Here is a 26,251-nt window from a genome sequence, read left to right on the forward strand (position 1 = left end):
GTAAAATATTTCTGGACATGTTCAATTGTATTGATGTCAGAAATGTGGTGAGGGTTCCAGACAGGCGAGCTGTATTCTAGAATTGGTCTAGCAAATGTTTTATATGCTCTGGTTAGTAGTGTAGTGTTTTTGGAAAAGAAGCCCATTCCTAAAAGGACTACTGTATAAGGGGCGTGCATAAGAGCACAAAAGTGCTGCCAAATTCTGCGCATGCCCGATATGGCAGCGGCTTGAACTCTGTGGAGACAACGGGTCGGGTTTCCTGAGCCGGGAAACCACGCGGAGCCGACTACCGAGCTGCCGAAAGCCCTCCGCCTCTTGCTGAAGCTTTCCGGCGGCCGATGGAGAGGTTTTGGACCTCATTGGATTCTCGGCCGCCGAGAACGAGGCTGGAGGCATGACTGGGCAGCGGACGGACGGCGGCGGCCATCTTGGGGGGTGCGGAACGGCGCTCCCTGAAGATCTGAAGTTCCAGCGGCCAGCTGGCTTTTCGATCTGCTGGCTGGCCGGTCTGTCGATCTGCGGGCCTGTGGGCTTGCCGGCTCGTGGGAAATGGACGGCGGCGCTCATTTCGGGGGGGTGCGGTCCGGCGCTCCCCGGTGATGGACAGCCGGCCTTGCCGGCCCCGCTGGCTTGCGGGCCTGCCGGCCTGTTGGTTTTCGGCGTGGATGATTCGGGAGGCATGACTGGGCAGTGGACGGCGGTGGCCATCTTGGGGGGTGCGGAACGGCGCTCCCTGAAGATTCGGCGGCCAGCTGGCTTTTCGATCTGCTGGCTGGCCGGACTGCTGACTTGTGGGCCTGTGGGCTTGCCGGCTTGCGGGAAAGGGACGGTGGCGCTCATTTTTGGGGGGGTGCGGTTTGGCGCTCCCCGGAGATGGACAGCTGGCCTTGCCGGCCCTGCTGACTTGCGGGCCTGCCTGCCTGTTGGTTTCCGGCCTGTCGGCCTCCCGGATTGCCGGATTGCCAGATTGTTGCTTTGCCGCAAGTACCATCGGCGGCTGGAATTTTTCCGCTGGATTTAAGACCTAATACCATCGACCTGGTCATGAGCCTGGACATCGGCTCTGTCTTGAGCCTGGACATCGGCTTAGACATTGGCCCCGACATCGGCAGGGCTTGGCGGCTTGGACGGTTTTTTGGCTCTCGGCGTTCACCTCACCGCGAAGGACATCAGCGGGAGTATCATCTGACTGTGAACGACTTTGGACGGCCTCTTACCATCCCAGGCTTTAAAGGCCTAGTTTTATGGCTGATTTTAAGTTAACGATAATGGCCGCTATTTCTGTCATCAGCGGCATTGCAGACATGATTGTTAACTGTCTGACGTAGTAAACTTTAAACATGGTCATTCCTTATGGTGTCCGCCTGGCAGTGGTGTACCGGTCCGCAAATTCCATCAGCGGACTTCGGACAGTTTGATCCCCGTTTTACATCTTATACGGACAGGGGGTCGGTTTTACTACACCTGTAGTGAACTGCTGGCTCGGGATACCCTTCTCTTCCGTTGTTACCTGAACTTACTATGAGTTACTCGGCGCTTGAGCTCTTACGGCTGCGAGGTTCCCCCGCCTCGCAGGAGTGGCCCTCTGTTCTATCGAGGGCCTACCTTAATGAAGGGTCTTGGGACCCAGAGAGGTGGCATGCCTCGAAGAAGAATCTCTGGGGGTTTTTTAATAGTTTTTTTAAAAGGGGGCTTTTAAGGGGGGGGGGGGGATTGACGGGTAGGGGGAGTGACCCGTCGGGGAGGGTATGTCCAGTCCCAACGCGGGCTCACGACACTATTTCAGTTGGTCCGAAGACAGGGGGGGAGGGGATTGTACAGAGTGGAGAACATTATCCCATCTGTACGGTGAGTGGGAAGGGCAGATATGGCGGAGGCAAGGGGCTGTATCGCTCTTCGGGAGCACGTGTTCGATGTTTAAAAGCGATCACGTGCTCCGGCCCCCCAGTCCTCACTCGTTCCCCGGATGGTCATGTCCCTCTGAGCTTGGCTCTTCGGCTGATGCTTTGCATTGCCCGGTCCGTGGTTTACTTGGCTCCTCAGGTTTGTGACCGTATTCAGAGGGAGTCCATGACCTTATGCGCATTACGGAGACCTGGTTGGGCACAGAAGGGGTGTACCCTGGTCGAACTGTGCCTCCGGGTTTCCGTGCATTCCATCAGCCGAGGACCCAAGGTAGGGGTGGGGGTGGCGGTTGTGATTAAAGAAAGTCTGGAGCCGAGGAGTCCACTGTTCCTCAGATAGCTGGCTGTGAATCCCTCCTTGTGAAGTGGGGCCACCGGAATCAGATGGGGCTGTTGATCACGTACCTGGCTCCTTGCTGCGTGACTACAGCCCTACCTGAACTGCTAGAGGTGCTTGCTGGCGTGGCGGTTGAGATCCCCAGACTACTGGTCTTGGGGGATTTCAACCTGCCATCTGCCGGCTTGTCGTCGACGGTGGTTCAGGAGTTCCAGGCCTCCATGACGGCCTTGGACCTGATTCAAGTAACTGATGGCCCTACACACATTGGGGGAGGCGCGCTAGACTTGATTTTTATCTCTGGTCAGTGGGTAAATGATCTGGATTTAGGAGATTTAGTGAAAGAACCGGTGTCATGGTCAGATCATTTTCTTCTTCGCCTAGACTTTCAGACCGCCGCTCACCACCGCAGGGAGACGGAGCCAATGCGTTGGTTCCGTCCCAGGCGCCTGATGGACCCGGAGAGGTTCCTGACGGAGCTTGGGCCGCTTCCTGAGGATCTTACCAACGGCACGACTGGAGAACTGGTTGCGGCCTGGGAACGGGCCGCGGCTGGGGCTTTGGACCGTGTCGTGCCTTTGCGGCCTCTGACCCGGCGTAGATCTCAATTGGCTCCCTGGTTTTCCGAGGAGCTGAGAGAGATGAAACGCCGGAGAAGACGCCTAGAGAATATTTGGAGGTCTAGCCGTTCCGAGGCTGATTGGACACTAGTGACGTCCTTTACTAGGACCTACCTAGTGGCAATGAAGGAGGCAAAGCGTTCCTACGTTTCCACCCTCATTGCATCGGCAGATAACCGCCCGGCCGCCCTGTTTCGGGTGACCCGTTCCCTCCTCCATCAAGAGGGACGGGATGACCCCTTACAGGGACGAGCTGAGGAGTTTAACGGTTATCTATACGATAAAATCGTTCAGCTTCGGGATAGTTTGGACCAAGATTGCGATGATCCAGCTGAGACGACAGAGACACGTCTTGTTGAGGTTATTTGGGATGAGTTCGATTCTGTGGCTCCCGAGGACATGGACAGGTTGCTGGGGAGGTTACATGCAACTACATGTTTACTGGACCCGTGCCCTTCCTGGTTAGTGCTGGCTGCTCAGGAAGTGACACGAGGCTGGCTCCAGGGGATTATAAATGCTTCTTTGATGGAAGGGGTTTTCCCCGCCGCCTTGAAGGAGGTGGTGGTGAGACCTCTCCTCAAGAAGCCTTCCCTGGACCCAACTATTTTGGGTAATTATCGTCCAGTCTCCAACCTTCGCTTTGTGGCGAAGGTTGTAGAGAGTGTGGTTGCATGGCAGCTCCCCCGGCACCTAGAGGAAACTGTCTATCTGGACCCGTTCCAGTCCGGCTTCCGACCCGGTTATAGCACGGAGACGGCTTTGGTCGCGTTGGTGGATGACCTCTGGAGGGCCAGGGACAGGGGTTGCTCCTCTGCCTTGGTCCTATTAGATCTCTCAGCGGCTTTCGATACCATCGACCATGGTATCCTGCTGCGCCGGTTGGAGGGATTGGGGGTGGGGGCCACCGTTTATCGGTGGTCCTCCTCCTATCTCTCTGACCGGCCGCAGACGGTGTTGACAGGGGGGCAGAGGTCGTCCTCGAGGCGCCTCACTTGTGGGGTGCCTCAGGGGTCGATTCTCTCGCCTACCCTGTTCAACATCTATATGAAGCCGCTGGGTGAGGTCATCAGTGGTTTCGGGGTGAGTTATCATCTGTACGCTGATGATACTCAGCTGTACTTCTCCACCCCGGACCACCCCAACGGCGGTCAAGTGCTGTCCCGGTGCCTGGAAGCTGTACGGGTCTGGATGGGGAGAAACAGACTCAGGCTCAATCCCTCCAAGACGGAGTGGCTGTGGATGCCGGCATCCCGGTACAGTCAGCTGCATCCGCAGCTGACTGTTGAAGCAGTTAGTGGCCCCAAAGGAGGTGGTTCGCAACTTGGGCGTCCTCCTGGATGGACGGCTGTTTTTGATGAACACCTGGCGGCCGCCGCCAGGAGGGCCTTTACCAGGTTCGCCTGGTTCGCCAGTTGCGTCCCTTCCTTGACCGGGATGCCTTATGCACGGTCACTCACACTCTGGTTACGTCTAGGCTGGATTATTGCAATGCTCTCTACATGGGGCTGCCCTTGAGGTGCACCCGGAGGCTGCAGTTAGTCCAGAATGCGGCTGCTGCGAGTAGTAACGGGAGCCGCTCGTGGCTCCCGCGTGACATCGCTGCTCCGTAGCTTGCACTGGCTTCCTGTGGTCTTTCGGGTGTGCTTCAAGATTTTGGTAACTATCTTTAAAGCGCTCCATGGCTTAGGACCCGGGTACTTACGAGACCGCCTGCTGTTACCCTTTGCCTCCCACCGACCAGACGCCGCACAGAGAGGGTCTTCTCAGGGTGCCGTCCGCCAAACAGTGTCGGCTGGCGGCCCCCAGGAGTAGGGCCTTCTCTGTGGGGGCAGTGACGCTCTGGAACGAACTTCCCCCCGGCCTGCGTCAAGTGCCTGATCTTCGGACCTTCCGTCGTGAGCTCAAAACATATTTATTCATTAAAACGGGACTGGCATAATTAGTGATGTATTTTAATTGGGTTTTTTAATATTTTTAACTTTTTAACTTAAATTTTAATAATCAGCCTTTAAAATTTGCTCTTTTTAAATGTTGTTTTAAATTGTATACATCTTTGTTTTTATTCTGGCTGTACACCGCCCTGAGTCCTTTGGGAGAAGGGCGGTATAAAAATTTAATAAATAAATAAATAAATAAATAAGTGCCTACCGTTCCTGTCCTATTGTTCCCTTCATTATAGTATTATATGCATACTTTTACTTATATTTTTACTTATATATACTTTTTTCTCTCATGATGGGTTATTGTTTATGTTGATGATTGTATGTAGTGTTGTGACAAAATGAAATAAAAAAAAAGATTAGGTTTACAACTCTTAGAGCCTTTTTTGCTATGTAGTTGCAGTGGGCTTTGGCACTTAGATCATTTGATATGAAAACTCCAAGGTCTTTAACAGGATGGGGTCATCTGTAAGGTAATGTCTTACAGATGTTTCTATGTTTCAATCCTCTTTTGAAACATAGCTGTTAGGCCCCAAAACAAGCAAACCCAGATTTTCTTGGATTCCTGTCCAGATCTGATATATATATATATATATATATATATTTGAAGAGGCATGGATGTTGGGGAATTCTCAGTCCCCCAAATATTTTTCTCTGCTAGCTTCTGCACAACCTAGCCTCAGAGATGGCAAACTCAAGGAGGTGGCGGGCTTGGTGTGTTTATGGTTTCCAACTTAAGTGTTCAAAATATAAAACAATCACCTCTGTTTGAGAAAGTATATCAGCTTTGTTAGTCTTCGACAATTTTTTTCTTATTGTGTATTAATTTATACCTTTCTATTCAACAGCTTATTTACAGATAATCCAAACCCAAACCAAGTTGATACCTTCCTGAATTATGTCAGTGATTTCCTGGTGCATATATTCTTATAGGTGGTATTTCAATTCAAGAGCAGGTTGTAATGATGAAACCCTGTATGGACAGATATAGAAGACAATGCCTGTCTTCCTGAAGAAGTAATTGAGTCACCATATATGTCTAGATCCTTCAAAGATACAAAACATAACTTAACTGGCTTTTGGCTGCTACATCTCATATATGGGCTTAACCTACAAATATTAAATGGCTCTGTCCAAAATAGGATACCTGGGCGATATACATTTTGTTCATTCACAAGTCATCCAACAAAGTTTATTTAATAATTTCTAGAAATCTGATTCCTTGCCTTAATCATTTTGGTATAGTCCTCAAGACTGAAAGTGACTATTTCTCCTTAACTTCCATTTACAAATTCGGCAAGATCTAATTAGGAACCCAAATAAGATCCATTTAAAATGCCTGGCCAGAGGTGGCTCTTAGAGATGGAATGGTCTTTGGAGACAGATTTTGAACCATCTTGAGGGCCCCACAGTAGCCAGAATATTTAGAGACACCTATAGGAAGCAACAGAGTCAACCACAGAAGGCTAATCGCTCTCTGCTTCCCAACTATGGGAAATATAGCAGCTCAACCTTTTGAGAACTATGTACAATCTCAAAAAAAGGATTTATATATCCAATACTTCTCCATTCTCTTATTTCATACTTCATTTCTTTTTTTAAAAAATGTAACTATGTACTTCAGGAATCATTCTGTGGACCATGTCCACTCAAGCCCAACTTATCAGATTGCTCCCAAATTTTAAAAGAGCAGAAAATACAACATAAGACCTTACTCGGAAAAATACTTAAGATCGTAAGAAAGAACGGTCAAAGCCACCAAGTTCAAAAATCTCTTTCTATTTTGGCATACTATAACAAACTATTCACTTAACCACATAAAAAAAATCCATTGTACTATCCCCTCAAGTATCTGGGTACACCACTTCTAAGTACTTTATTATGATCTGCATGCTAATACCTATGTGAGTTTATTCTCACTATTGTTGTGGCCCCCAGTCATATGCAACTCCTTAGTCAACAGTCTCTTTAACCATTTCAAGTGTGGTAAAGTCCCCAAGAGTAACTGTACCCCCTTGAGGTAATTAAATCCAATTCAAATTGGTATGCCCCTGTATTGGCCTCTTAATTTTCATACATTAACCACACAACTAATATTCCAAAGCACTGGGGCGGGCAGTCATAACTGTCCGCTTATACAAAAAGGCTGATAAGAATGAAGTGGTTAATTATAGGCCAATTAATATATTGAAATCATTAGCAAATCATATGCCAGAGAAGAAGAATCTTTGGGGTTTTTTTAATAGGTTTTTTAAAAAGGGGTTTTTAAGGGGGGGAGGGGAGTGACGGGTAGGGGGAGAAACCCGTCAGGGAGGGTATGTCCAGTCCCAGCGCGTGCTCACGGCATTACTTTATCTGGTCCGAAGACAGGGGGGAGGGGGGTGTTCAGAGCGTAGAGTGTCATTCCATCTATACGGTAAGTGGGAGAGGCAGATATGGCAGAGGCAAGGGGCCGTATCGTTCTGTGGGAGCACGTGTTCGATGTTTAAAAGCGATCACATGCTCCGGCCCCTCAGTCCTTACTCGTTCCCCGGATGGCCAGGACCGTCAGAGCTTGGGTCTTCGACTGATGCTGTGCAATGCCCGGTCCGTGGTTAATAAGTCTCCCTTGATTTGTGACCTTATTCAGAGGGAGTCCGCGGACTTTACGGGCATTACGGAGACCTGGTTGGGCACAGAGGGGGTGTACCCCTGGTTGAACTGTGCCCTCCGGGTTTCCGTGCATTCCATCAGCCGAGGGCCCAAGGTAGGGGTGGCGGGGTAGCGGTTGTAATTAAAGAAAGTCTAGAGCCGAGGGAGTCCACTGTGCCTCAGATAGCTGGTTGTGAATCCCTCCTTGTGAAGTGGGGCCATAGGAATCAGATGGGTCTGTTGATCGCGTACCTGGCTCCTTTCTGCGTGACTACAGCCCTACCTGAGCTACTGGAGGTGCTTGCCGGGGTGGCGGTTGAGATTCCCAGACTTTTGGTCATGGGGGATTTCAACTTGCCATCGGCCGGCTTGTCATCAACGGTGGTCCAGGAGTTCCAGGCTTCCATGACGGCCTTGGACCTGATTCAAGTAACTGATGGCCCTACACACACTGGGGGAGGCACACTAGATCTGATTTTTATCTCTGGACAGTGGTTTAATGATCTGGAACTAGGAGATTTAGTGACGGAACCGGTGTCATGGTCAGATCATTTTCTCCTTCGCCTAGACTTTCGGACCGCCACTCACCACCGCAGGGAGACGGAGCCAATGCGTTGGTTCCGTCCCAGGTGCCTGATGGACCCTGAGAGGTTCCGGACGGAGCTTGGGCCGTTCCCTGAGGATCTTGCCCACTGCACGACTGAAGAACTAGTTGTGGCCTGGGAACGGGCCGCGGCTGGGGCTTTGGACCGTGTCGTGCCTTTGCGGCCTCTGACCCGGCGTAGATCTCAATTGGCTCCTCGGTTTTCTGAGGAGCTGAGGGAGATGAAACGCCGGAGAAGACGCCTAGAGAGTATTTGGAGGTCTAGCCGTTCCGAGGCTGATCGGACACTAGTGAGGTCCTTTACTAGGACCTACCTAGTGGCAATGAAGGAGGCGAAGCGTTCTTACGTTTCCACCCTCATTGCATCGGCAGATAACTGCCCGGCCGCCTGTTTCGGGTGACCCGCTCCCTCCTTCACCAGGATGACCCCTTACAGGGACGTGCTGAGGAGTTTAACGGTTATCTATACGATAAAATTGTTCAGCTTCGGGATAGTTTAGACCAAAATTGCGATGATCCAAATGAGATGACGGAGATGCGTCTTGTTGAGGTTGTTTGGGATGAGTTTGATTCTGTGGCTCTCAAGGACGTGGACAGGTTATTGGGGAGGTTACATGCAACTACATGTTTACTGGACCCGTGTCCCTCCTGGTTAGTGCTGGCTACACAGGAAGTGACACGAGGCTGGCTCCGGGGAATTATAAATGCTTCATTGTTGGAAGGGGTTTTCCCCGCTGCCTTGAAAGAGGCGGTGGTGAGACCCCTCCTCAAGAAGCCTTCCCTGGATCCAGCTATTTTGGGAAATTATCGTCCAATCTCCAACCTTCGCTTTGTGGCGAAGGTTGTAGAGAGTGTGGTTGCATGGCAGCTTCCCCAGTACCTGGATGAAGCTGTCTATCTATACCCGTTCCAGTCCGGCTTCCGGCCCGGACATAGTATGGAGACAGCTTTGGTCGCGTTGGTGGATGACCTCTGGAGGGCCAGGGATAGGGGTTGTTCCTCTGCCCTGTTCCTATTAGATCTCTCAGCGGCTTTTGATACCATCGACCATGGTATCTTGCTGCACCGGTTGGAGAGTTTGGGAGTGGGAGGCACCGTCTATCGGTGGTTCTCCTCCTATCTCTCTGACCGGTCGCAGAAGGTGTTGACAGGGGGGCAGAGATCGACTGCGAGGCGCCTTACTTGTGGGGTACCTCAGGGGTCGATTCTCTCGCCTCTCCTGTTCAACATCTATATGAAGCCGCTGGGTGAGGTCATCAGTGGCTTTGGGGTGAGTTACCATCTGTACGCTGATGACACGCAGCTGTACTTTTCCACCCTGGGCCACCCCAACGAAGCTGTCGAAGTGCTGTCCCGGTGCCTGGAAGCCGTACGGGTCTGGATGGGGAGAAACAGACTCAAGCTCAATCCCTCCAAGACGGAGTGGCTGTGGATGCCGGCACCCCGGTACAGTCAGCTGCAACCGCAGCTGACTGTTGGGGGCGAGTTATTGGCCCCAATGGAAAGGGTGCGCAACTTGGGTGTCCTCCTGGATGGGCGGCTGTTGTTTGAAGATCATTTGGTGGCCGTCTCCAGGAGGGCCTTTCACCAAGTACGCTTGGTCCGCCAGTTGCGCCCCTTCCTTGACCGGGATGCCTTATGCACGGTCACTCATGCTCTTGTCACTTCTCGTTTGGATTATTGCAATGCTCTCTACATGGGGCTGCCCTTGAAGTGCACCCGGAGGCTTCAGCTAGTTTAGAATGCAGCTGCGCGGGTAATAGTGGGAGCCACTCGTTGCTCCCATGTAACACCACTCCTGTGCAGCCTGCACTGGCTTCCTGTGGTCTTTCGGGTGTGCTTTAAGATTTTGGTTACCACCTTTAAAGCGCTCCATGGCTTAGGGCCCGGGTACTTACGGGACCGCCTGCTGTTACCTTATGCCTCCCACCGACCCGTACGCTCACACAGAGAGGGTCTTCTCAGGGTGCCGTCCGCCAAACAATGTCGGCTGGCGGCCCCCAGGGGTAGGGCCTTCTCTGTCGGAGCTCCTACTCTTTGGAACGAACTTCCCCCTGGTTTACGCCAATTGCCTGATCTTCGGACCTTTTGCCATGAGCTGAAAACGCATTTATTTATTCAAGCAGGACTGGCTTAAAAGTCTTATTAAATTTTAATTGGGGTTATTTATGAATTTTAGGGTTTTAAATTGATTGTTTTAAATTTCAGCCATTTATGTAATATGCTTGGTTTTAAGTTTCTGTTTTAATGTGTATATTGTGGGGTTTTATTATTTGGCTGTACACTGCCCTGAGTCCTTCGGGAGAAGGGCGGTATAAAAATCTAATAAAATAAATAAAATAAATAAAATAAATTAAATTCTAAGCCCGGGTAATAGAAGAGGGAATAACTGACCCAGAGCAAGCAGGTTTTCAACTGGGACTATAGACCATTGTCTAGCACCATGATGGTGATACCTATGGCACGTGTGCCCGAAGTGGCATGTGGAACCATGTCACCTGGCATGCGTGGCATTGCCTGTTCTTCTTCCAGGTTTCTGGCGTGCATGTGTGCATGACAATCAGCTGTCTGGGGCGCATGCTCACCCAGGAAAACAGAAGACCAGCTCTTCCAGTTTCCGGCAGTGCAGCATGCAAAAAGGCCAGCTGATTTTTGCGCGCGTATGAATGCCAGAAACCTGGAAGAGTAGCTGGCCGTTGTGCACATGTGCCCCAGAAACCAGAAGTTCATTTTTGGTCGTGCGCATGTGCCCTGGGCAGCTGCTCTTCTGGGTTGCGGCCCACTCAGTGCCTCACTGATCTAGCACTTCAAAATTTAGAAGACAAACGCACAAACCACACTGACTTTAATCTATATGTACCCTTTATAGATTTCATAGCAATTTATGATAATTATCTCAAGGATAAGACTTTGGAACATTCTGAGCAGATCCTCTACCGACAGAAAACTCTCACCCCTAATCTATAAACCATATAATAAATTTGGCCTTAAAGTAGGATGTAATTGGAGAAGGGATCTTTCCAACTTTATGTCAAGAGAATGAAACAATGCTTTTTAACATATATATCAACTCTCTGATTAAAACCCTTCAGAGAGTTGATATCCATGGACCTAAACTAGCCGATAGACACATCCCAATTTTACTTTATGATGAAGATGCAGTTCTTTTCTCCTTGACTTCTGTAAGCATAAAGCAGGCACTGAGAACCCTGTTATCCTACTATAAAGAGGAACAATTAATAATCATTAATAAAGTTTTAGGGTTTTTTTTCTATCAAAAGACAAAAGCACAAGTAGACAATTGATTCCCATGATTACAACAGGTCAAATTGGGAACACACTGATAAAATTTATGCTGATTGCTTCTTAAACCCCACACTTGGTATCAGATAACCAAATATCTTCACTGAATTATACAACTCTGCAAACCATTGATCAGATTTGTCATTCTATTGTCCCATTTTTTTCTCTTTCCCAATAATAAATTGTTGTGTCAAACTATTTCTCTTTTTACTACAAAAGCTGGTCAAAACCTGCAATAAAGATATTTTTTGCCCTAAAATGGGTTTATTCATTAGAGTCATTCATATTCCATACAGATTTAGTTAGCCTTCCCTTGCCCCCGTTCCCTGGTTCTTAAAACTTATATAAAACATTGATTAGCCTGTTTTGCTGTGCTCTAAAAGAATTTACCCATTAATGCCAGATCTCTCAGACAATTCAAATTATTTAGACTTTAAGCTTTATTTGAAATTGGCTGCTATTGGATCTATATAGGTGCTTGTTGCTATTATATAACAAAATGTGCCTGTGACTTATAGAAGTCACCAGCTCCTTATGCTCTGCAGTCTATGCTTTGCAGTAGAAAAGATTTTATGTTCAGAATTCAAGTGATTTTATTTTCTAATAACAACCCCATTTTATCAACTATACTGATGTTCATATATTCTTACAACTTTGCTCATATGCATATATATATGAATATGAATAATATATGTTCATATATTCTGTGCGGAGTTCTGTGAACTCCGCACAGAACTCAAAAGACGCCAAGACGAAGGCGAATCTAACCTATACATCGCAGGAGTGAAATCCAAAATTTTTCCCTACTGGTTCTGTGGGTGTGGCTAGGTGGGCATGGTGTAGCTTGGTGGGCGTGGCAGGGGAAGGATATTGCAAAATCTCCATTTCCACCCCTCCTTGGGGAAAGATATTGCAAAATTTCCATTCCCACCCCACTCTGGGGCCAGCCAGAGATGGCATTTGTCAGTTCTCCAATCTACTCAAAATTTCTGCTAACGATTCTCCAGAACCTATTAGAACCTGCTGGATTTCATCCCTGATACATCGACTACCACGCTGACTGCATAAAAAGTAAAATCTACAATCAATCACCCAACATCCAACCCTCCATCACCCAAAACATCCAACCATCCATCGTACAGAACATCCAACCAGCCGACATCCAAAACTAGGTACGCACACTCCTTACTTCCTCAATTCCAACCACTACTGAACTTAAATGCAAACTAATAAATGCAAGAAGCATTGTAATCAAAATGCCCGAACCTCTCCTCTTATTAAATACTGGTACATTTGACATTATATTTGTCTGTGAAACATGGCTAAACTCATCCCTCCATGGCTTCATCATCACAGTAAGAGAATATCATGTTTACCAGTCTGATCGCGAAACGATCAGGAGTAGCTATCTTCTACAAAAAGTCACTAAACTTAAAAAATATTCAAGTTGCACATAAACTCATCTGCGAATTGTCCTTAAACATCACGCTTTGCTTCTTACTATGTTACAGAGCCGCTACAAAAATATATGCCACCAAATAAAGACTAAATGCACCAATTACCACATCAAACAAGAAGAAAACCTTCTGCGCACGAAATCCAATTGCGCACAACAAACTTAAAGACTCGAGATCCATCCCACCTCTAAAAGGACCTAACGGTAAAGAATGCAATGATGAAGCAGTTAAAGCAAACCTCTTTAACACATTCTTCGGCTCAGTCTTTGCCCAACATTCCCTAGTCATACTAATAATGACTACAACGATCTAACACAACTAGATTTCACAGAAGATAATGTTGAAAAGGCACTACGTAGACTGAAACCATCTCTATCTATTGGACCTGATGGACTATGTGCATACTTCTTAAAAAGCTTTCCACTGTTATAGCAGAACGCCTAAGCATAATCTTAAAAATCTTTCAGGACCAGCTCCCTATCCAACCTATGGTGGCTAGCCACGGTCATCCCTATTTTCAAAAAGGGAGTCCCCAGCCTAGTTGAAAGTTACAAACCAATCTCTTTATGCTGCCTCACCTGCAAAGTAATGGAATCAATCATCAACCAATCCATTACCCTCCACCTAGAAACAAACAACCTACTCTCTAATAAACAATTTGGTTTCAGAAAAAAATTATCCTGTAATCTACTTTTACACTGCAAAAACATATGGACTACAAATCTTGATCAGGGCAAAGCAACAGATGCAATTTACATAGACTTCTGTAAAGTCTTTGATTCAGTGGTACATGACAAACTACTTCTAAAACTAAAATCCCACGGCATCTCCGGACCCCTCCATAATTGGATAACTGTGTTCCTGTCAAACAGACAACAAGCAGTCAAAATAGGCAGTCCCTATCAAATCCTGCACCTGTTAATAGCGGTGTCCCCCAAGGCAGCGTTCTAGGACCAACACTCTTCATACTATACATAAATGACCTTTGTGATCATATTATAAGTAATTGCATTCTCTTCGCCGATGATGTTAAACTATTTAACACTACTAATAATGCTGCTACCCTTCAAAAAGATCTTGACTTTGTGTCGGAATGGTCAAAAAATTGGCAACTCCAAATTTCAACCAACAAATGCTCTCTCTTACACATTGGCAAAAAGAATCAGAACACAAAACACAAGCTAAGTGGACATGACCTTGTAGATGACTCTCACTCTGTCAAGAACCTTAGAGTACTCATATCAAATGATCTAAGTGCCAAAGCCCACTGTAACAACATCGCCAAAAAGGCATTAAGAGTTGTAAACCTAATTTTGCGTAGCTTCTTCTCTGCTAATATTACACTACTAACCAGAACATACAAAACATTTACTAGACCAATTCTTGAATACAGCTCATCTGTCTGGAACCCACACTGCATATCGGAAATTAATACAATTGAGCGCATCCAGAATATTTCACAAGAAGAGTCCTCCATTCCTCTGCTCGCAACAAAATACCTTATGCCACCAGACTTGAAATTCTGGGTTTAGAAAATTTAGAACTACGCCGCCTTCGGTATGACCTGAGCATAGCTCATAAAATCAACTGCTACAATATCCTTCCTATCAATTACTACTTCAGCTTCAACCACAACAATACACGAGCACACAATAGATACAAACTTAAAGTGAACTGCTCTAAACTCGATTGCATAAAATATGACTTCAGTAACAGAGTTGTTAATGCCTGGAATGTACTACCAGACTCTGTGGTCTCATCCCAAAACCCCCAAAACTTTAACCTAAGACTGTCTACTGTTGACCTTACCCCATTCCTAAGTGGTCTCTAAGGGGCTTTTTATAAGAGCACCAGCGTGCCTACTATCCCTGTCCTAATGTTCCCTTTAATTGTATTCACTTTATGAATTCAATTCATGCTTATACTTATATCTAATATGTACTCAACAAAATAAATAAATAAAATAAAATAAATAAATATGCATGTATGTTCATGTTATCTAAAAGATCCAGAGAAAGCCTGTTTGGAATAACAGCAAGCAATGCTATAGTTTGGAGTGCTTCAATTCAGTTCGTAAGGAACTTGAGGAAAAGAGACACATGTATGTCAATTTACTACGAAGTTCACAGATGAAGAATGGGATTCTTTCACATCATAACTTGTAAGATATTAATAACGCCTTCTTTCTATATCAAAACATAAGGTAATTCTCCACCATCAAGTCAATGTATCCATTACTTTCTCCAGAACTTCTCACTTTCTGAATTACAGCTAAAAATTATAGCACCATTATGCAGCTTCTTTTACTAACCCTTAATATAGACTATAACTTTCCAGTTCATAGCAAATTCTTAGATAAAGCATAGTGCTAAACTCACATAATAGAGGAGGTTAGTCCACCCTTCCATGGTGATACACTGGAAGACAGTCAGCACAGCGAAGAGGATGTTATCAAACTGTGTGATCCCATAGTTGGGTCCTTGCCAGTATTCTTTACACTCCGTCCCATTAGGGCAGAGGCGTGACGGTGCTTCCTTCCCACATGGAGCTTCTTGCATGATTTCATCTGGGGAGGGAAGAAAAAGAGGGCCTCTAGTAGACTAGGGCAAGCAGATAAGCAACTGCAGGAGGCAGAAAAAATGGTGGTATCACTTGCCTTGTAACAGCACCGGCTGTTCTTCAAGAAGTCCCTTCCTCCAAAATTATGGCCCAGGGTACTCATACAGACACATTTTCCCTTCCATGCAGTGCTTTTTCAGATGCTGTACAGCCATATAGAAAAGCAGAAACCAGCATGGTTTGGGTTTTAATTCTTTGCTCCTCCAAGAAAAGCACAGGGACTGCCCAGATGTGTTTTTCAAATGATACAGGCTACTTGCCTCCACAACTTAACATTGTTTCCTCCCTCAAGTCCGATGCTTCCTGACTTCTGATGGGCTACCACCTTTGTTTTGCAGGCTGATGTTGTTTAGAAGCTTACTTGACTTGAAAAAAAAATCCTATTATTTTATTTAGGTAGTGGAAGAGAAAGCAAGAGTGTTTTGTGAAATTTGCCTATTGGTGATCTGCAAATCTAGCAGAATGTGATGGCAGTACAATATATATGTATTCAATAACAAAATGGCTCTCTGTTTCTACATACACTTGTACATATATCCTCAATTACAACATAGATGTTAATGTACATCAATCTATATTTTCAGTCCACAATATATTCAAGTTTATTAGAACTGTACAATACACACTTTGGGGTTTGATTCCAAAAAGTTACTTGAGAATCTAAAGAGGTTCAGATGAAGAATTCAAAGGATTTGTTGTGACACTATGCAGCTCTAAGGTTCATTATTGTTACTAAGACAAATTGATTAAATATATACAAAATGTAAAGAGAAGTAACATAGAAATTGTCAAGAAATACTTCATCCTAAAAGTGTTTTTTCAAAAGACAGCTGGACTTCGTTGAGAATAAGCAAAATCCGGTTGCTTTTTGAAAAAGCACCTTTGGGACAACCATGACCAGGATGACTGAAAATCTCCACAGACAAGAGATACTTAGATTCAATTTATAAAAGAAAGTATAGATTTATAGATTGTTTTGTATGCAGGGAGGATACAATACAATAAAGATCCCCTCTTTATTTGTTACTGTGGCAACATGTAGATTAGAATGCTTCTCCATAATATGGAGTGAATCATGTACCAAGTGTAAATAGACTATGGAAACAAAGTTCAAGCTTTTAGTTGCTCTAACCAGCAAAATAATAGAAGTCATCAGTCTTTCTTAAAATGAGTTCACATGAAGAAATTTTTGACATGCCCTGTTGTGATACTGTTTCATTCATAATGCAATTTTTTTCTCTTAGCATGTTTATGATTCCATCAGTTTTCTGGGATTAGTTTCTGAGGAAAAGAACTATGTTTTTCTGAAGCTAACTCTTCAGGGAATATTGTGCATAAATATAAAAAGTGATTAACCACCCGGCCTGTCTTTTGACTTACATTCCTCTTATGTAGCTTATATTTCAAAGTAAATATAACTGATAATTCAACAAACATATTATGTTTTAACCGTAATATGTTAAACAGTCTTTTAATAATGTTCTTAATTTTTATATTTTGGTTTTATTTGGCTGTAAATCGCCCTGAGTCCTTCAGGAGAAGGGCGGTATAGAAATCAAAACAATAAATAAATAAATAAATAAATAAATAAATATCCATCATGGCCTAGTTCATACAGGCATAAATCATGGTTTATAGTTGGCACCATAAATTGCACTAAGCCAAAACCAAACAATTTGCATTATATCTTAGTACAATGTTTGAACCTTATATTAACAGTTCATTAACAGAGATAACATTTGTCAATAATTACTTTTTTCCATTTTTTAAAAATCAGCTCTACTAACTTTTTTGAATTGGATAGCTTGTAGGAGAATAGAATGTGTTTTACGTACCTGTATGAATATCCTTGCAGGCGGTGTGAAATTTCCCCAAATAAAATTCTAACCCTATGATTGCAAAAATAAGGATTGCAAAAAATAGGAGGAGGCCAATTTGTAGCAGAGGTATCATGGCCTTCATTATGGATTTAAGGACAACTTGTAAACCTGCAACAAAAGACAGAGCATCATCAGAGAATAGACTTAAAGCACACCCAGCAGCAAACCTTATTGGAATGTTAACTGAATATTGATAGAATTACACACAGCTCTCTACTTTGTTTATATTCTTCATCTTTCTTAACATGGCATGTGAGGCTTATAAACCTTAAAGCAGGAGAAAAAGGAAAGCTATTCCATGTAAAACATGGAGTTATTGTGTCAATTCTTTTACTGATGAATGGCCAAGACTAATAATTTAAGTTTTTTTAACAAAAGACCCTAACAAGTAAGAAGCAGTCAGAGTGTCAAAGCTTCCTGTATTTCTAAATTTATTAGGACCTATTGATAATTATTTTGCACTGGGATAATTTTCATTCATGCAATAACTTAGTCCCCTTATTTCTAAGAGGTCACATTTGACCAATTTTGTCAGGGCTCCAAAGGCTAAGTAAAATCAAGTATAGTTAATATTTGGACAGGAGTCCCCCAGCAAATTCCAGGGCTGTTGGATAAACTGTGAAGAAAAAAAAAGACATTCTGGAAGAAGGGGCTATCCATATTGTTGCCAAGTAAAACTCACAACAAGGATGTTTTTACCTTTATCAAGGAAATAGATTGGAGAATCAACATATTTTAGACACTTTTCTAACTATATATAAATATAAATTTATATGACTCAATGGCTTAAAAAGAAATGGAAATGTGTACTGCCCCTAAAGTTGGATACTATTGGCAGAATAAAACTGCAGGGATTCCTTTACCTTTTTTACCTTTATAATTATATATTAATATATATATAAAGTTTGGAAATATTATATACTTATATATACGTAATAAATACACTTTTGTCTGAATTTTGTTTTTTCATATGGAGGAAAATGAGCATAGTGATAGTACACTATTTTGTGCCTTCTAATCCTACTGTGTCTAATGGAGCTTGCTCTCAAAAAGAGGATTATCGCCTGAGACTCATAAAGAGAGGAGAGATACTTTGATTAGATAATGGATTCCATGCAAAGGCTTAAAGTAAAATATGAGCTTTCCAGTGGATGGTGACAGAAGTAAGTAATCAAACAGTTAAAAGACAAAATATAAGCTGTCTAAGTACTAATCTATATGAAGAAGGTAAACTGATTGTGTCAGAGTATGGTAATCCAAGATAGCTGTTGTTTAGTTGAAAGATATTAATTAAAAGCTACTCACTTGGGATTCCTGACACTAACTTCAGCGGCCGGAGTACACGAACCGCCCGCAAAGTTCGCAAGTCAAATTCAGTACCAACTGTTGACAAGATGCTGTAACATTAAAAAAAAGACAGGAAAAAAAAATAATTCAAGTTTTTTATTTTATATTGTTTATACATATCAATGCATGAATAGTGTGATATCTGGATATCATACATTTCAGTACAATAAACATATTATTACTCCTAGTTATTACATTTCATTTTCATTGTTTCATATACACATATCTTTTACTATACCCTTCATTTCTAAACCTTCCTTTTGTTCTTTCATATACCTTCACATGTGGGTGTGTGGGTGTGTATACATTATTCCCTCTTGTTTCTATCTCTATTTTTTCCCCTTCCAATATCACTATAATGTTCAAAGGGCCTCTGTGGCTCAGACTGGTAAGACAGTCTGTTATTAACAGCAGCTGCTTGCAATTACTGCAGGTTCAAGCCCCACTAGACCCAAGGTTGACTCAGCCTTCCATCCTTTATAAGGTAGGTAAAATGAGGACCCAGATTGTTGGGGGCAATAAGTTGACTTTGTATATAATATACAAATGGATGAAGACTATTGCTTGACATAGTGTAAGCCGCCCTGAGTCTTCGGAGAAGGGCGGGATATAAATGCAAATTAAAAAAAAGATGCATTTTTTTACTTCCTTTAGTTAACTCTTCACATCAATTTATATCAAAAAATCATCCTTCGATCTTTCATTATTCATTACCTCAATATACACTCCTAGTACCAATCACAATCATTAATACATAATTCTATGATATAGAGCAGTGGTTCTCAACCTTTATAGTGCTGCGACCCCTTTAATACAATTCCCCATGATGTGGCGACCCCAACCATAAAATTATTTTCGTTTTGAATTTATCGCACCTGAAGCCGTATTGGCTAGCGATCTGAACTGCTTGCGATTGCCTTGAGGATGGAGGTATTAAAGCGGAGACTCCTCCCCTATTAAGTTTATCGCGCCTGAAGCCAGGTTAGGCTAGCGATTGGGAGTGATTGCAGCTGGCTTGAGACGAAGACATAAGAGCAAAGATTTCTCTCTTTTTTAATTCATCGCGCCTGAAGCCGAATTTGGCTAGCGATTTGAAGAGCCTGCAGCTGGCTTGTGGAGTCAACCATTGGAGCGTGATTCTTCGACTTGCAAGTATACTTCCCATATTTCCGATGGTCTTAGGCGACCCCTGGCAAATCGTCATTCGACCCCCAACGGGGTCCCGACCCACAGGTTGAGAACCGCTGATATAGAGTATCATTCTATTACTATACATACATATATTAAAATATATTTCCATTGTCTAATCACCCATTTTTTATTTCCAATGTAATACTGTTAATACGTATGTTTGCTTTAAAATATATTTGAAATATGTTCTTTCATTATCTAATCACCCATTATTTAGTTCTAATATTTATCTGCTAATCATACTTTTATGCATCTTTAATATTTCAAATTCTAGTTTAGATTATTGTTTCGTTCTTATTCCTAATTCTCCTTAAAAAAAGAGAAAATGCTAGAAATGTGAGCTAGAAATGTGATGCTGGAAATGTGAGCTATTGATGCTAGAAATGTGAGCTATTTCCACAAACCAGACCAGGAAGAAATGTGGATTTTCCTATGATGATATCCATTATTTGCTTAGAAAGCATCCATGACTATCCAAAGTATATTGAGATTTTCACATTCCCCATCTTTCTCGAAATTTCTAATTTTGCTGTGGAAATCATTAATTTGTTAAGACTACTGTTCCTTGATTCTGTAATCTCAGTAAAAAAGGATATTAACCTTTTTACTCCAGGGCTGTATAAATTTTCAAAATTTCAATTCCAATAAGACAGAATGTCTTATTCCAAATTTCTAGGGGCATTTTTTCTCAAAACTGGAGTGGCTACTGAAATGCTTGCCTTGGTTACTTCCAGATGGACTTCTAGGATGGCACTTACAATAAACCCTTAGTGGATGATCAAAGTTCTTGGTTCACAACATACAGGAAGAAATAATTCCTTCTGGTAAGCAAGACTCAAGGCATAGAGGAATTTATACTAGTATCGTGAAATGGTAAAGTCAGTGCTGCTTTGCCAGAGAAATCTATTAGAAAATATAAGGCAGAAATCAGACCACCATGTTCTGTATCCCTGCAATTTCTGAGTTTTCTTCAGAGATGACTGTAGATAAGAGTATATTACCAAGGTATACTTAGAAGGTAACCAACAAATGGATAATGGTGGCCCAGTCAAATTTCTGGGTAGGAATTTTTATTATTATCTCTTTTATTCATTAAACATGAAACTCAGTCAACTGAACATTTAAAAATGTGTCACAAATACGATTGACTGGTGCTAATGGTTGATACGGGTTGCTACCAACGTACTAGTATCAAGCAAATACCTTCTTAAAATATATGATATTCCGAGTAGTGCAGTTTTTGCAGTGCCGCTGGTGTTATTACAGGAAGCTGCAATTTCTTGATGTGTTTTGTAAAATTCTTGGACATGGTACCAAGCGCCCCGATGACAATGGGTATCATTGTTACATCATCATCATCATCATCATTCAATTTTTGCAATAACACCAGCAGAACTGCAAAAAACTGTGCTACATTGTACATTTTAAGAAGACACTTGGTTGAAACTTAGGATGCTGGCAGCAACCCATATCAACCATCAGCGCCAGGCAATGATATTTGTGATACATTTTTAAATGTTCAGTTAACTGAGTTTCATGTTTAATAAATAAAAGAGATAACAATTCTAATAAATAATTTTAATATCAATAATTGTTTCAGTATGGAGCTCTTAAACATAATGGCATTTTCTACATTTAGTAAAACATAGCTTCACTGGGCCAATAAAAAAGAACTTAGTGACTCTAAACTCAATTATATTATGCTAGACCAAACAAAGATAGTTCAATATTAGGTTCCCTCCCTGTCTACAAAAATACTCTTTTGTAAAAAGCAAATCCCTATTCAAATATTGGCCACACTGAAAAGAATGCACTATTGCTGGCAATCCTGAGCATGCTTGGGGCTGCGAACTGCAGGTTTGTTAGGCAAACAGCCAGTATATTCTCCATTATATGCCTGCTAACTCTCCTGTAGTCCCTTCCTCTCCAATATAACTCATGCACAATGGAGAATACACTATTTGCCTAGCACACCTGAAGCTCCCAGGCTGGTGTTCACATTTCTTTCAATGTGTATTTCCCATTTTGTGCCAATTTACTACAGTATCTTGTAATCTCTTCCTCTCCAATAATTATAAATGCAAACATTAATTCTCTTCTTGCTAATTATTCCAGAACCAGGGTGAGCATTTCAAATCATAAGCACAGTTGCAGTTTTGTGATTTCCCAGTTAGTGACTGAGTTGCTGGTCCCAATAGAGACTGCTAAATGAGGACTATCTGCACATCTCTAGATTGCATTTGTTCACTATTTTCTAAAAGAACAAACTGAAGCCAAGACGTGTATTCACAATGTTCTTCATTTAATCTTTTAACCCATTTGAACATCTGGCCTCTCTTTTTCGATATAGGGCTCTAATCAATGTTGGATGAACCTAGGCCCTTTTTTTGCTACCCTATGAATTTATCCTATGACCTTAATGGCAAACCTATGGCACGCGTGCCAGAAGTGGCATGCAGAGCCATTTTTCCAGGCATGCAAGATGTCGCCCAATTCACCTGCAGCTGCGCATGCGCGTGTGTGTGCATGCTCCAGCTGGTGTTTGGGCCTCTGGTGCTCATGCACGCAATTCAGGGGACCCAGCTGGTCTTCGGAGCTCTGCTGTGCATGCATGTGCATGCAGATGAGAGTACTGGTGCGCAGCACGCACACGGCATTCAGAGGCGTGCATTGCACGGGCAAAAACTACATGCATGTGCAGACTGTGTGATTGCATGTGCAGTGCACGGTGGGGGTGCACACGAAAGCTGTGCGCATGTGCAGATGGTGCAGTTGCATGTACAACGCATAGGGGAGGAGCCGCACAGCACGGATGGCACGTGCATGAGCAAAGCGCACAAAGCACGAACCTCTTCAGCATTTGGTGAGTAAAAGGTTTGCCACTACTGTCCTATGAAGTTAAGAATACTGTACAATGATTTGCACATCCAAGAAATAAAATTTAATCTGGGAAATTAAAATATTCTTCTTTGGATTTCAAAGATCCTGGAGCACAGGGGAACTGCCAGAGGACTGGAAAAGAGCTGATGTAGTTCCCATCTTCAAAAAAGGAAAAAAAAACAGATCCAGGAAACTACAGACCTATCAGCCTAACCTCAATACCTGGGAAGATTCTGGAAAAGATAATCAAGCAACGAATCACCGAACATCTAAAAGCAAACAAAGTAATAACCAAAAGCCAACATGGGTTTGTCAAAAACAGATCATCCCAGACTAATCTTATTGCATTCTTTGACAAAGTGGACCAGAGGAATGCTGTTGATATAATTTACTTGGACTTCAGTAAAGCATTTGATAAAGTAGACCATAACCTACTACTAGATAAAGTAGAAAAATGTGGGTTAGACAGCACCACCACCAGATGGATTCGTAACTGGCTGACCAACCGCACTCAACGTGTAGTCCTCAGCGGAACTACATCCACATGGAGGGAAGTATGCAGTGGAGTATCCCAAGGCTCTGTTTTAGGCCCAGTACTCTTCAACATCTTCATCAATGACTTGGACAAGGGGATAGATGGGGAACTCATCAAATTTGCAGATGACACCAAGCTGGCAGGAATAGCCAACACTCCAGAAGATAGGCTCAAGATACAGAAAGATCTTGACAGACTAGAACACTGCGCTATCTAACAAAATGAGCGCTATCTAACAAAATGAAATTCAACAGTGAAAAAAAGTAAGGGGCCAAAAAAACCCAAAATGCACAGGTACCGGATATGTGGTACCTTGCTCAACAGTAGTAACTGTGAGAGGGATCTTGGAGTCCTAGTGGACAACCATTTAGATATGAGTCATTGTGAACAAATTATTGGTCAGGTACATCTTTAAACATTAAATTTCACCCACGTTATAGTCCAATACAATATATTTTCTTCTCCTTCTTAAATTTAATTATTTATTTGCACAAATTTAATAAAAAAAAGAAATTCAAATGCAGCCCATTCTGAAAGGTATTTAAATGAAGTCTAGTCCCCATGTTTAATTCCCCAAAATAACATTAATAAATCTTCTATTTAACTTCTTAAATTTCACCAATCTGAACTTTATATCTACATTACTTATCAGAGGTCAGATCATCTAAAAACTCTTTCTTAAAACTGCCCAGCGATCACATAGACAATTTCTTTCTTGCATAGGAATAGTCTTGAACTCACAAAGACTATTCCCCCTTATCATCTTCCTCTGCCTCTAAATCAATAACATATATTTTAAAAATTTTCATCTAATCAGTTTTAGTGCCAAACAAAAGTTTAACATTTTTAAAAGGGTAATTGCTAATTATTTCCCCCCGTTATCCCTCCATTTTGTTTAACTGTTTTCTTAGAAGTTTTTATCAAATCATTTTATTACCTTACTTATTCTTAAAAGCAAGAAAAAAATAACTTTTTCCTCTACATAATAACACTCATTTCCCTCTTGTCCCAGTTTATTCTAGAGTCTTTCCCTCCATTTCCCAAAGCATCATTATTATTTTAATTATAGTTGTCACTTGTATTTTAACATAGATATTAACATTTTCTAATTAAATTCTTAACATAAATCTAAGAGCAGCCATTAAATCCTTTCTTAAAAATGTTGTGTGACCACATCAACAGAGCCTTCTCCGTGGGAATAGTCCGCTATTCCATTCTTGCATTCTTCCTCTGTCTCTGGATTCTTGCTTAAATAACCAATTCTCCGCTTAATTCTATAATCCAAAGACAAGCCAACTAAAGTCCTCTTTTAAAACTGTTGTGTAGTCCCAGCAACACCAATCCTCATGGGAATAGTCATTAGAAAGCTATTCGACTCTTACAATCTTCCTCTGCCTCTAGATGTCTCTCTTTAAAACAATTGTAGATCACAAATAATAAGTAGCCATTTTAGTGACAAAGTTTCTTTGTTCTCAGATGTTTTACTACGCAGAGGTCAATTTTCAAAGATTTTTTCTTTAACTATATTATAAAGTTACACTGTAGATGTTTTAAATCCGGAGAAACAGTTTCTTTCATTCATTTTTCTTCTATCTTTAATTGTCTTCTTTTTAAGTACAATCTCAATTTGCAGCAAACAGCAGAGGCCCGCGTGGCAATAGGCAATGGCAATCCCTCCATCCTGAAACAGCTGAAGGTCAGGAAACTGATCCAACCGACAATCAATTGCTTGTGCTAATCAGGCTGTACAGAAGCTGAAATGGGCTGTTTTGCTGTTTGCTGCTTGCTGCAAGGAGGTAAATTGCTGGGAGGCAGAGGCCAAAGGGTGAGGGCTGGCGAATGGGTGGGGCTACATTCAATATATAAGATGCACCCAAATGTTCACTCTCTTTTTGGGGGGGAAGTGTGTTTTATACTCTGAAAATTATGGTAATATTTACACTAAACATTTTAGTTTCACCAGCCACCTTTACTTAGATAGAAGCAATAGTTTAACAATCCATTTTTGGAACTATTGGAGTTCTCTAACTCATAAAAACTATTATTGTAGAACATCTTTAATTGTACACAACTTGTTTCTTCAGAACCTTCTCTGATGCTGTGTTACTCCATCTCTAATGTCAGCATAGCATATGATCTGAATACCAACCTACTTGCTGCCTTTCCTTCTCCTATGTCAGCATTTCTGGGAATCTAAACTAATCTCTACTTTCATTTCTTATTGACAATACAAGTACAAACATTTTTGTTTGGTGTCTGCATGGATAGATAGGTGAAGAACCAGCAAAATGCTATGGTAGAGAGCAGTCACATCACAGATAGCAAATATTACAACACTAGCAAAAGGTATACAAATTAGAATAATCATATGCATATTTGCTCATTGTGTGAAGACACAGCTATCCTTTTAAAAACATAATTTCACTGTTTTATTTTTTGTTAAACAATCTCACCTGTTTTACCTCTTCCTCTTAAAATAGTTGCATATTAGAGGATAATTTTTAGGTTGAAATGAAGTCCTTAATTCTGAAAATAGAAAATATTGTTGATTGTTCCTAGGGTAATTAAAAGCTGACTTAGATGGGCTCAATAAACAACTTCAGTTAAGGGATATTTATTCACTCTAGTCATGTGAATTAGCAGAACTAAAAGTCTTCCCCAACAAACAGGAAGTATGAGAGATAGTGCTCGTGAGAAGGAGCTGGGATGATGGACTATAGTGAAGAGGCCATTTCCCAGAAAGGAGGGAGAACATTCCAGAAAGGGGAGGGAGACAAGAGGCAACAGAGCCCGGAGCTGGATGGAAGACAGAAGAAATGGGTAAGGATAGCTACCCTCTAGAATCTCGGAGGGTATATCCATTGGAAGTAATAAGTCTAGCAAGATTCTGTCTTCTATGTGTAAGCAAATAAAGGACCTGATTCGGGCTGAATTGTATTCCACATCCTTTTTGAATTTAGCCTAATAGGAAGGCAGAACATTCTTTATTTATGAAATAGA

At 42.6% G+C, this 26,251-nt stretch overlaps 1 protein-coding gene across 1 annotated transcript in view; it reads right to left on the reverse strand.

Moving 5' to 3' along the window:
- Positions 1-26,251, reverse strand: part of LOC131190545 (voltage-dependent P/Q-type calcium channel subunit alpha-1A-like) — an 84,797-nt gene that overhangs the window by 18,738 nt on the left and 39,808 nt on the right. The window contains exons 3-5 of the mRNA XM_058167881.1: positions 18,604-18,695; positions 17,254-17,406; positions 15,178-15,365 (exon numbers count right to left, since the gene is read on the reverse strand). Of these exons, the coding sequence (XP_058023864.1) occupies positions 15,178-15,365; positions 17,254-17,406; positions 18,604-18,695 (433 nt within the window). The remainder of the gene's footprint in view (positions 1-15,177; positions 15,366-17,253; positions 17,407-18,603; positions 18,696-26,251) is intronic.

The sequence above is a fragment of the Ahaetulla prasina genome, chromosome 2 (assembly GCF_028640845.1).
Source record: "Ahaetulla prasina isolate Xishuangbanna chromosome 2, ASM2864084v1, whole genome shotgun sequence".
Lineage (NCBI taxonomy): Eukaryota > Metazoa > Chordata > Lepidosauria > Squamata > Colubridae > Ahaetulla > Ahaetulla prasina.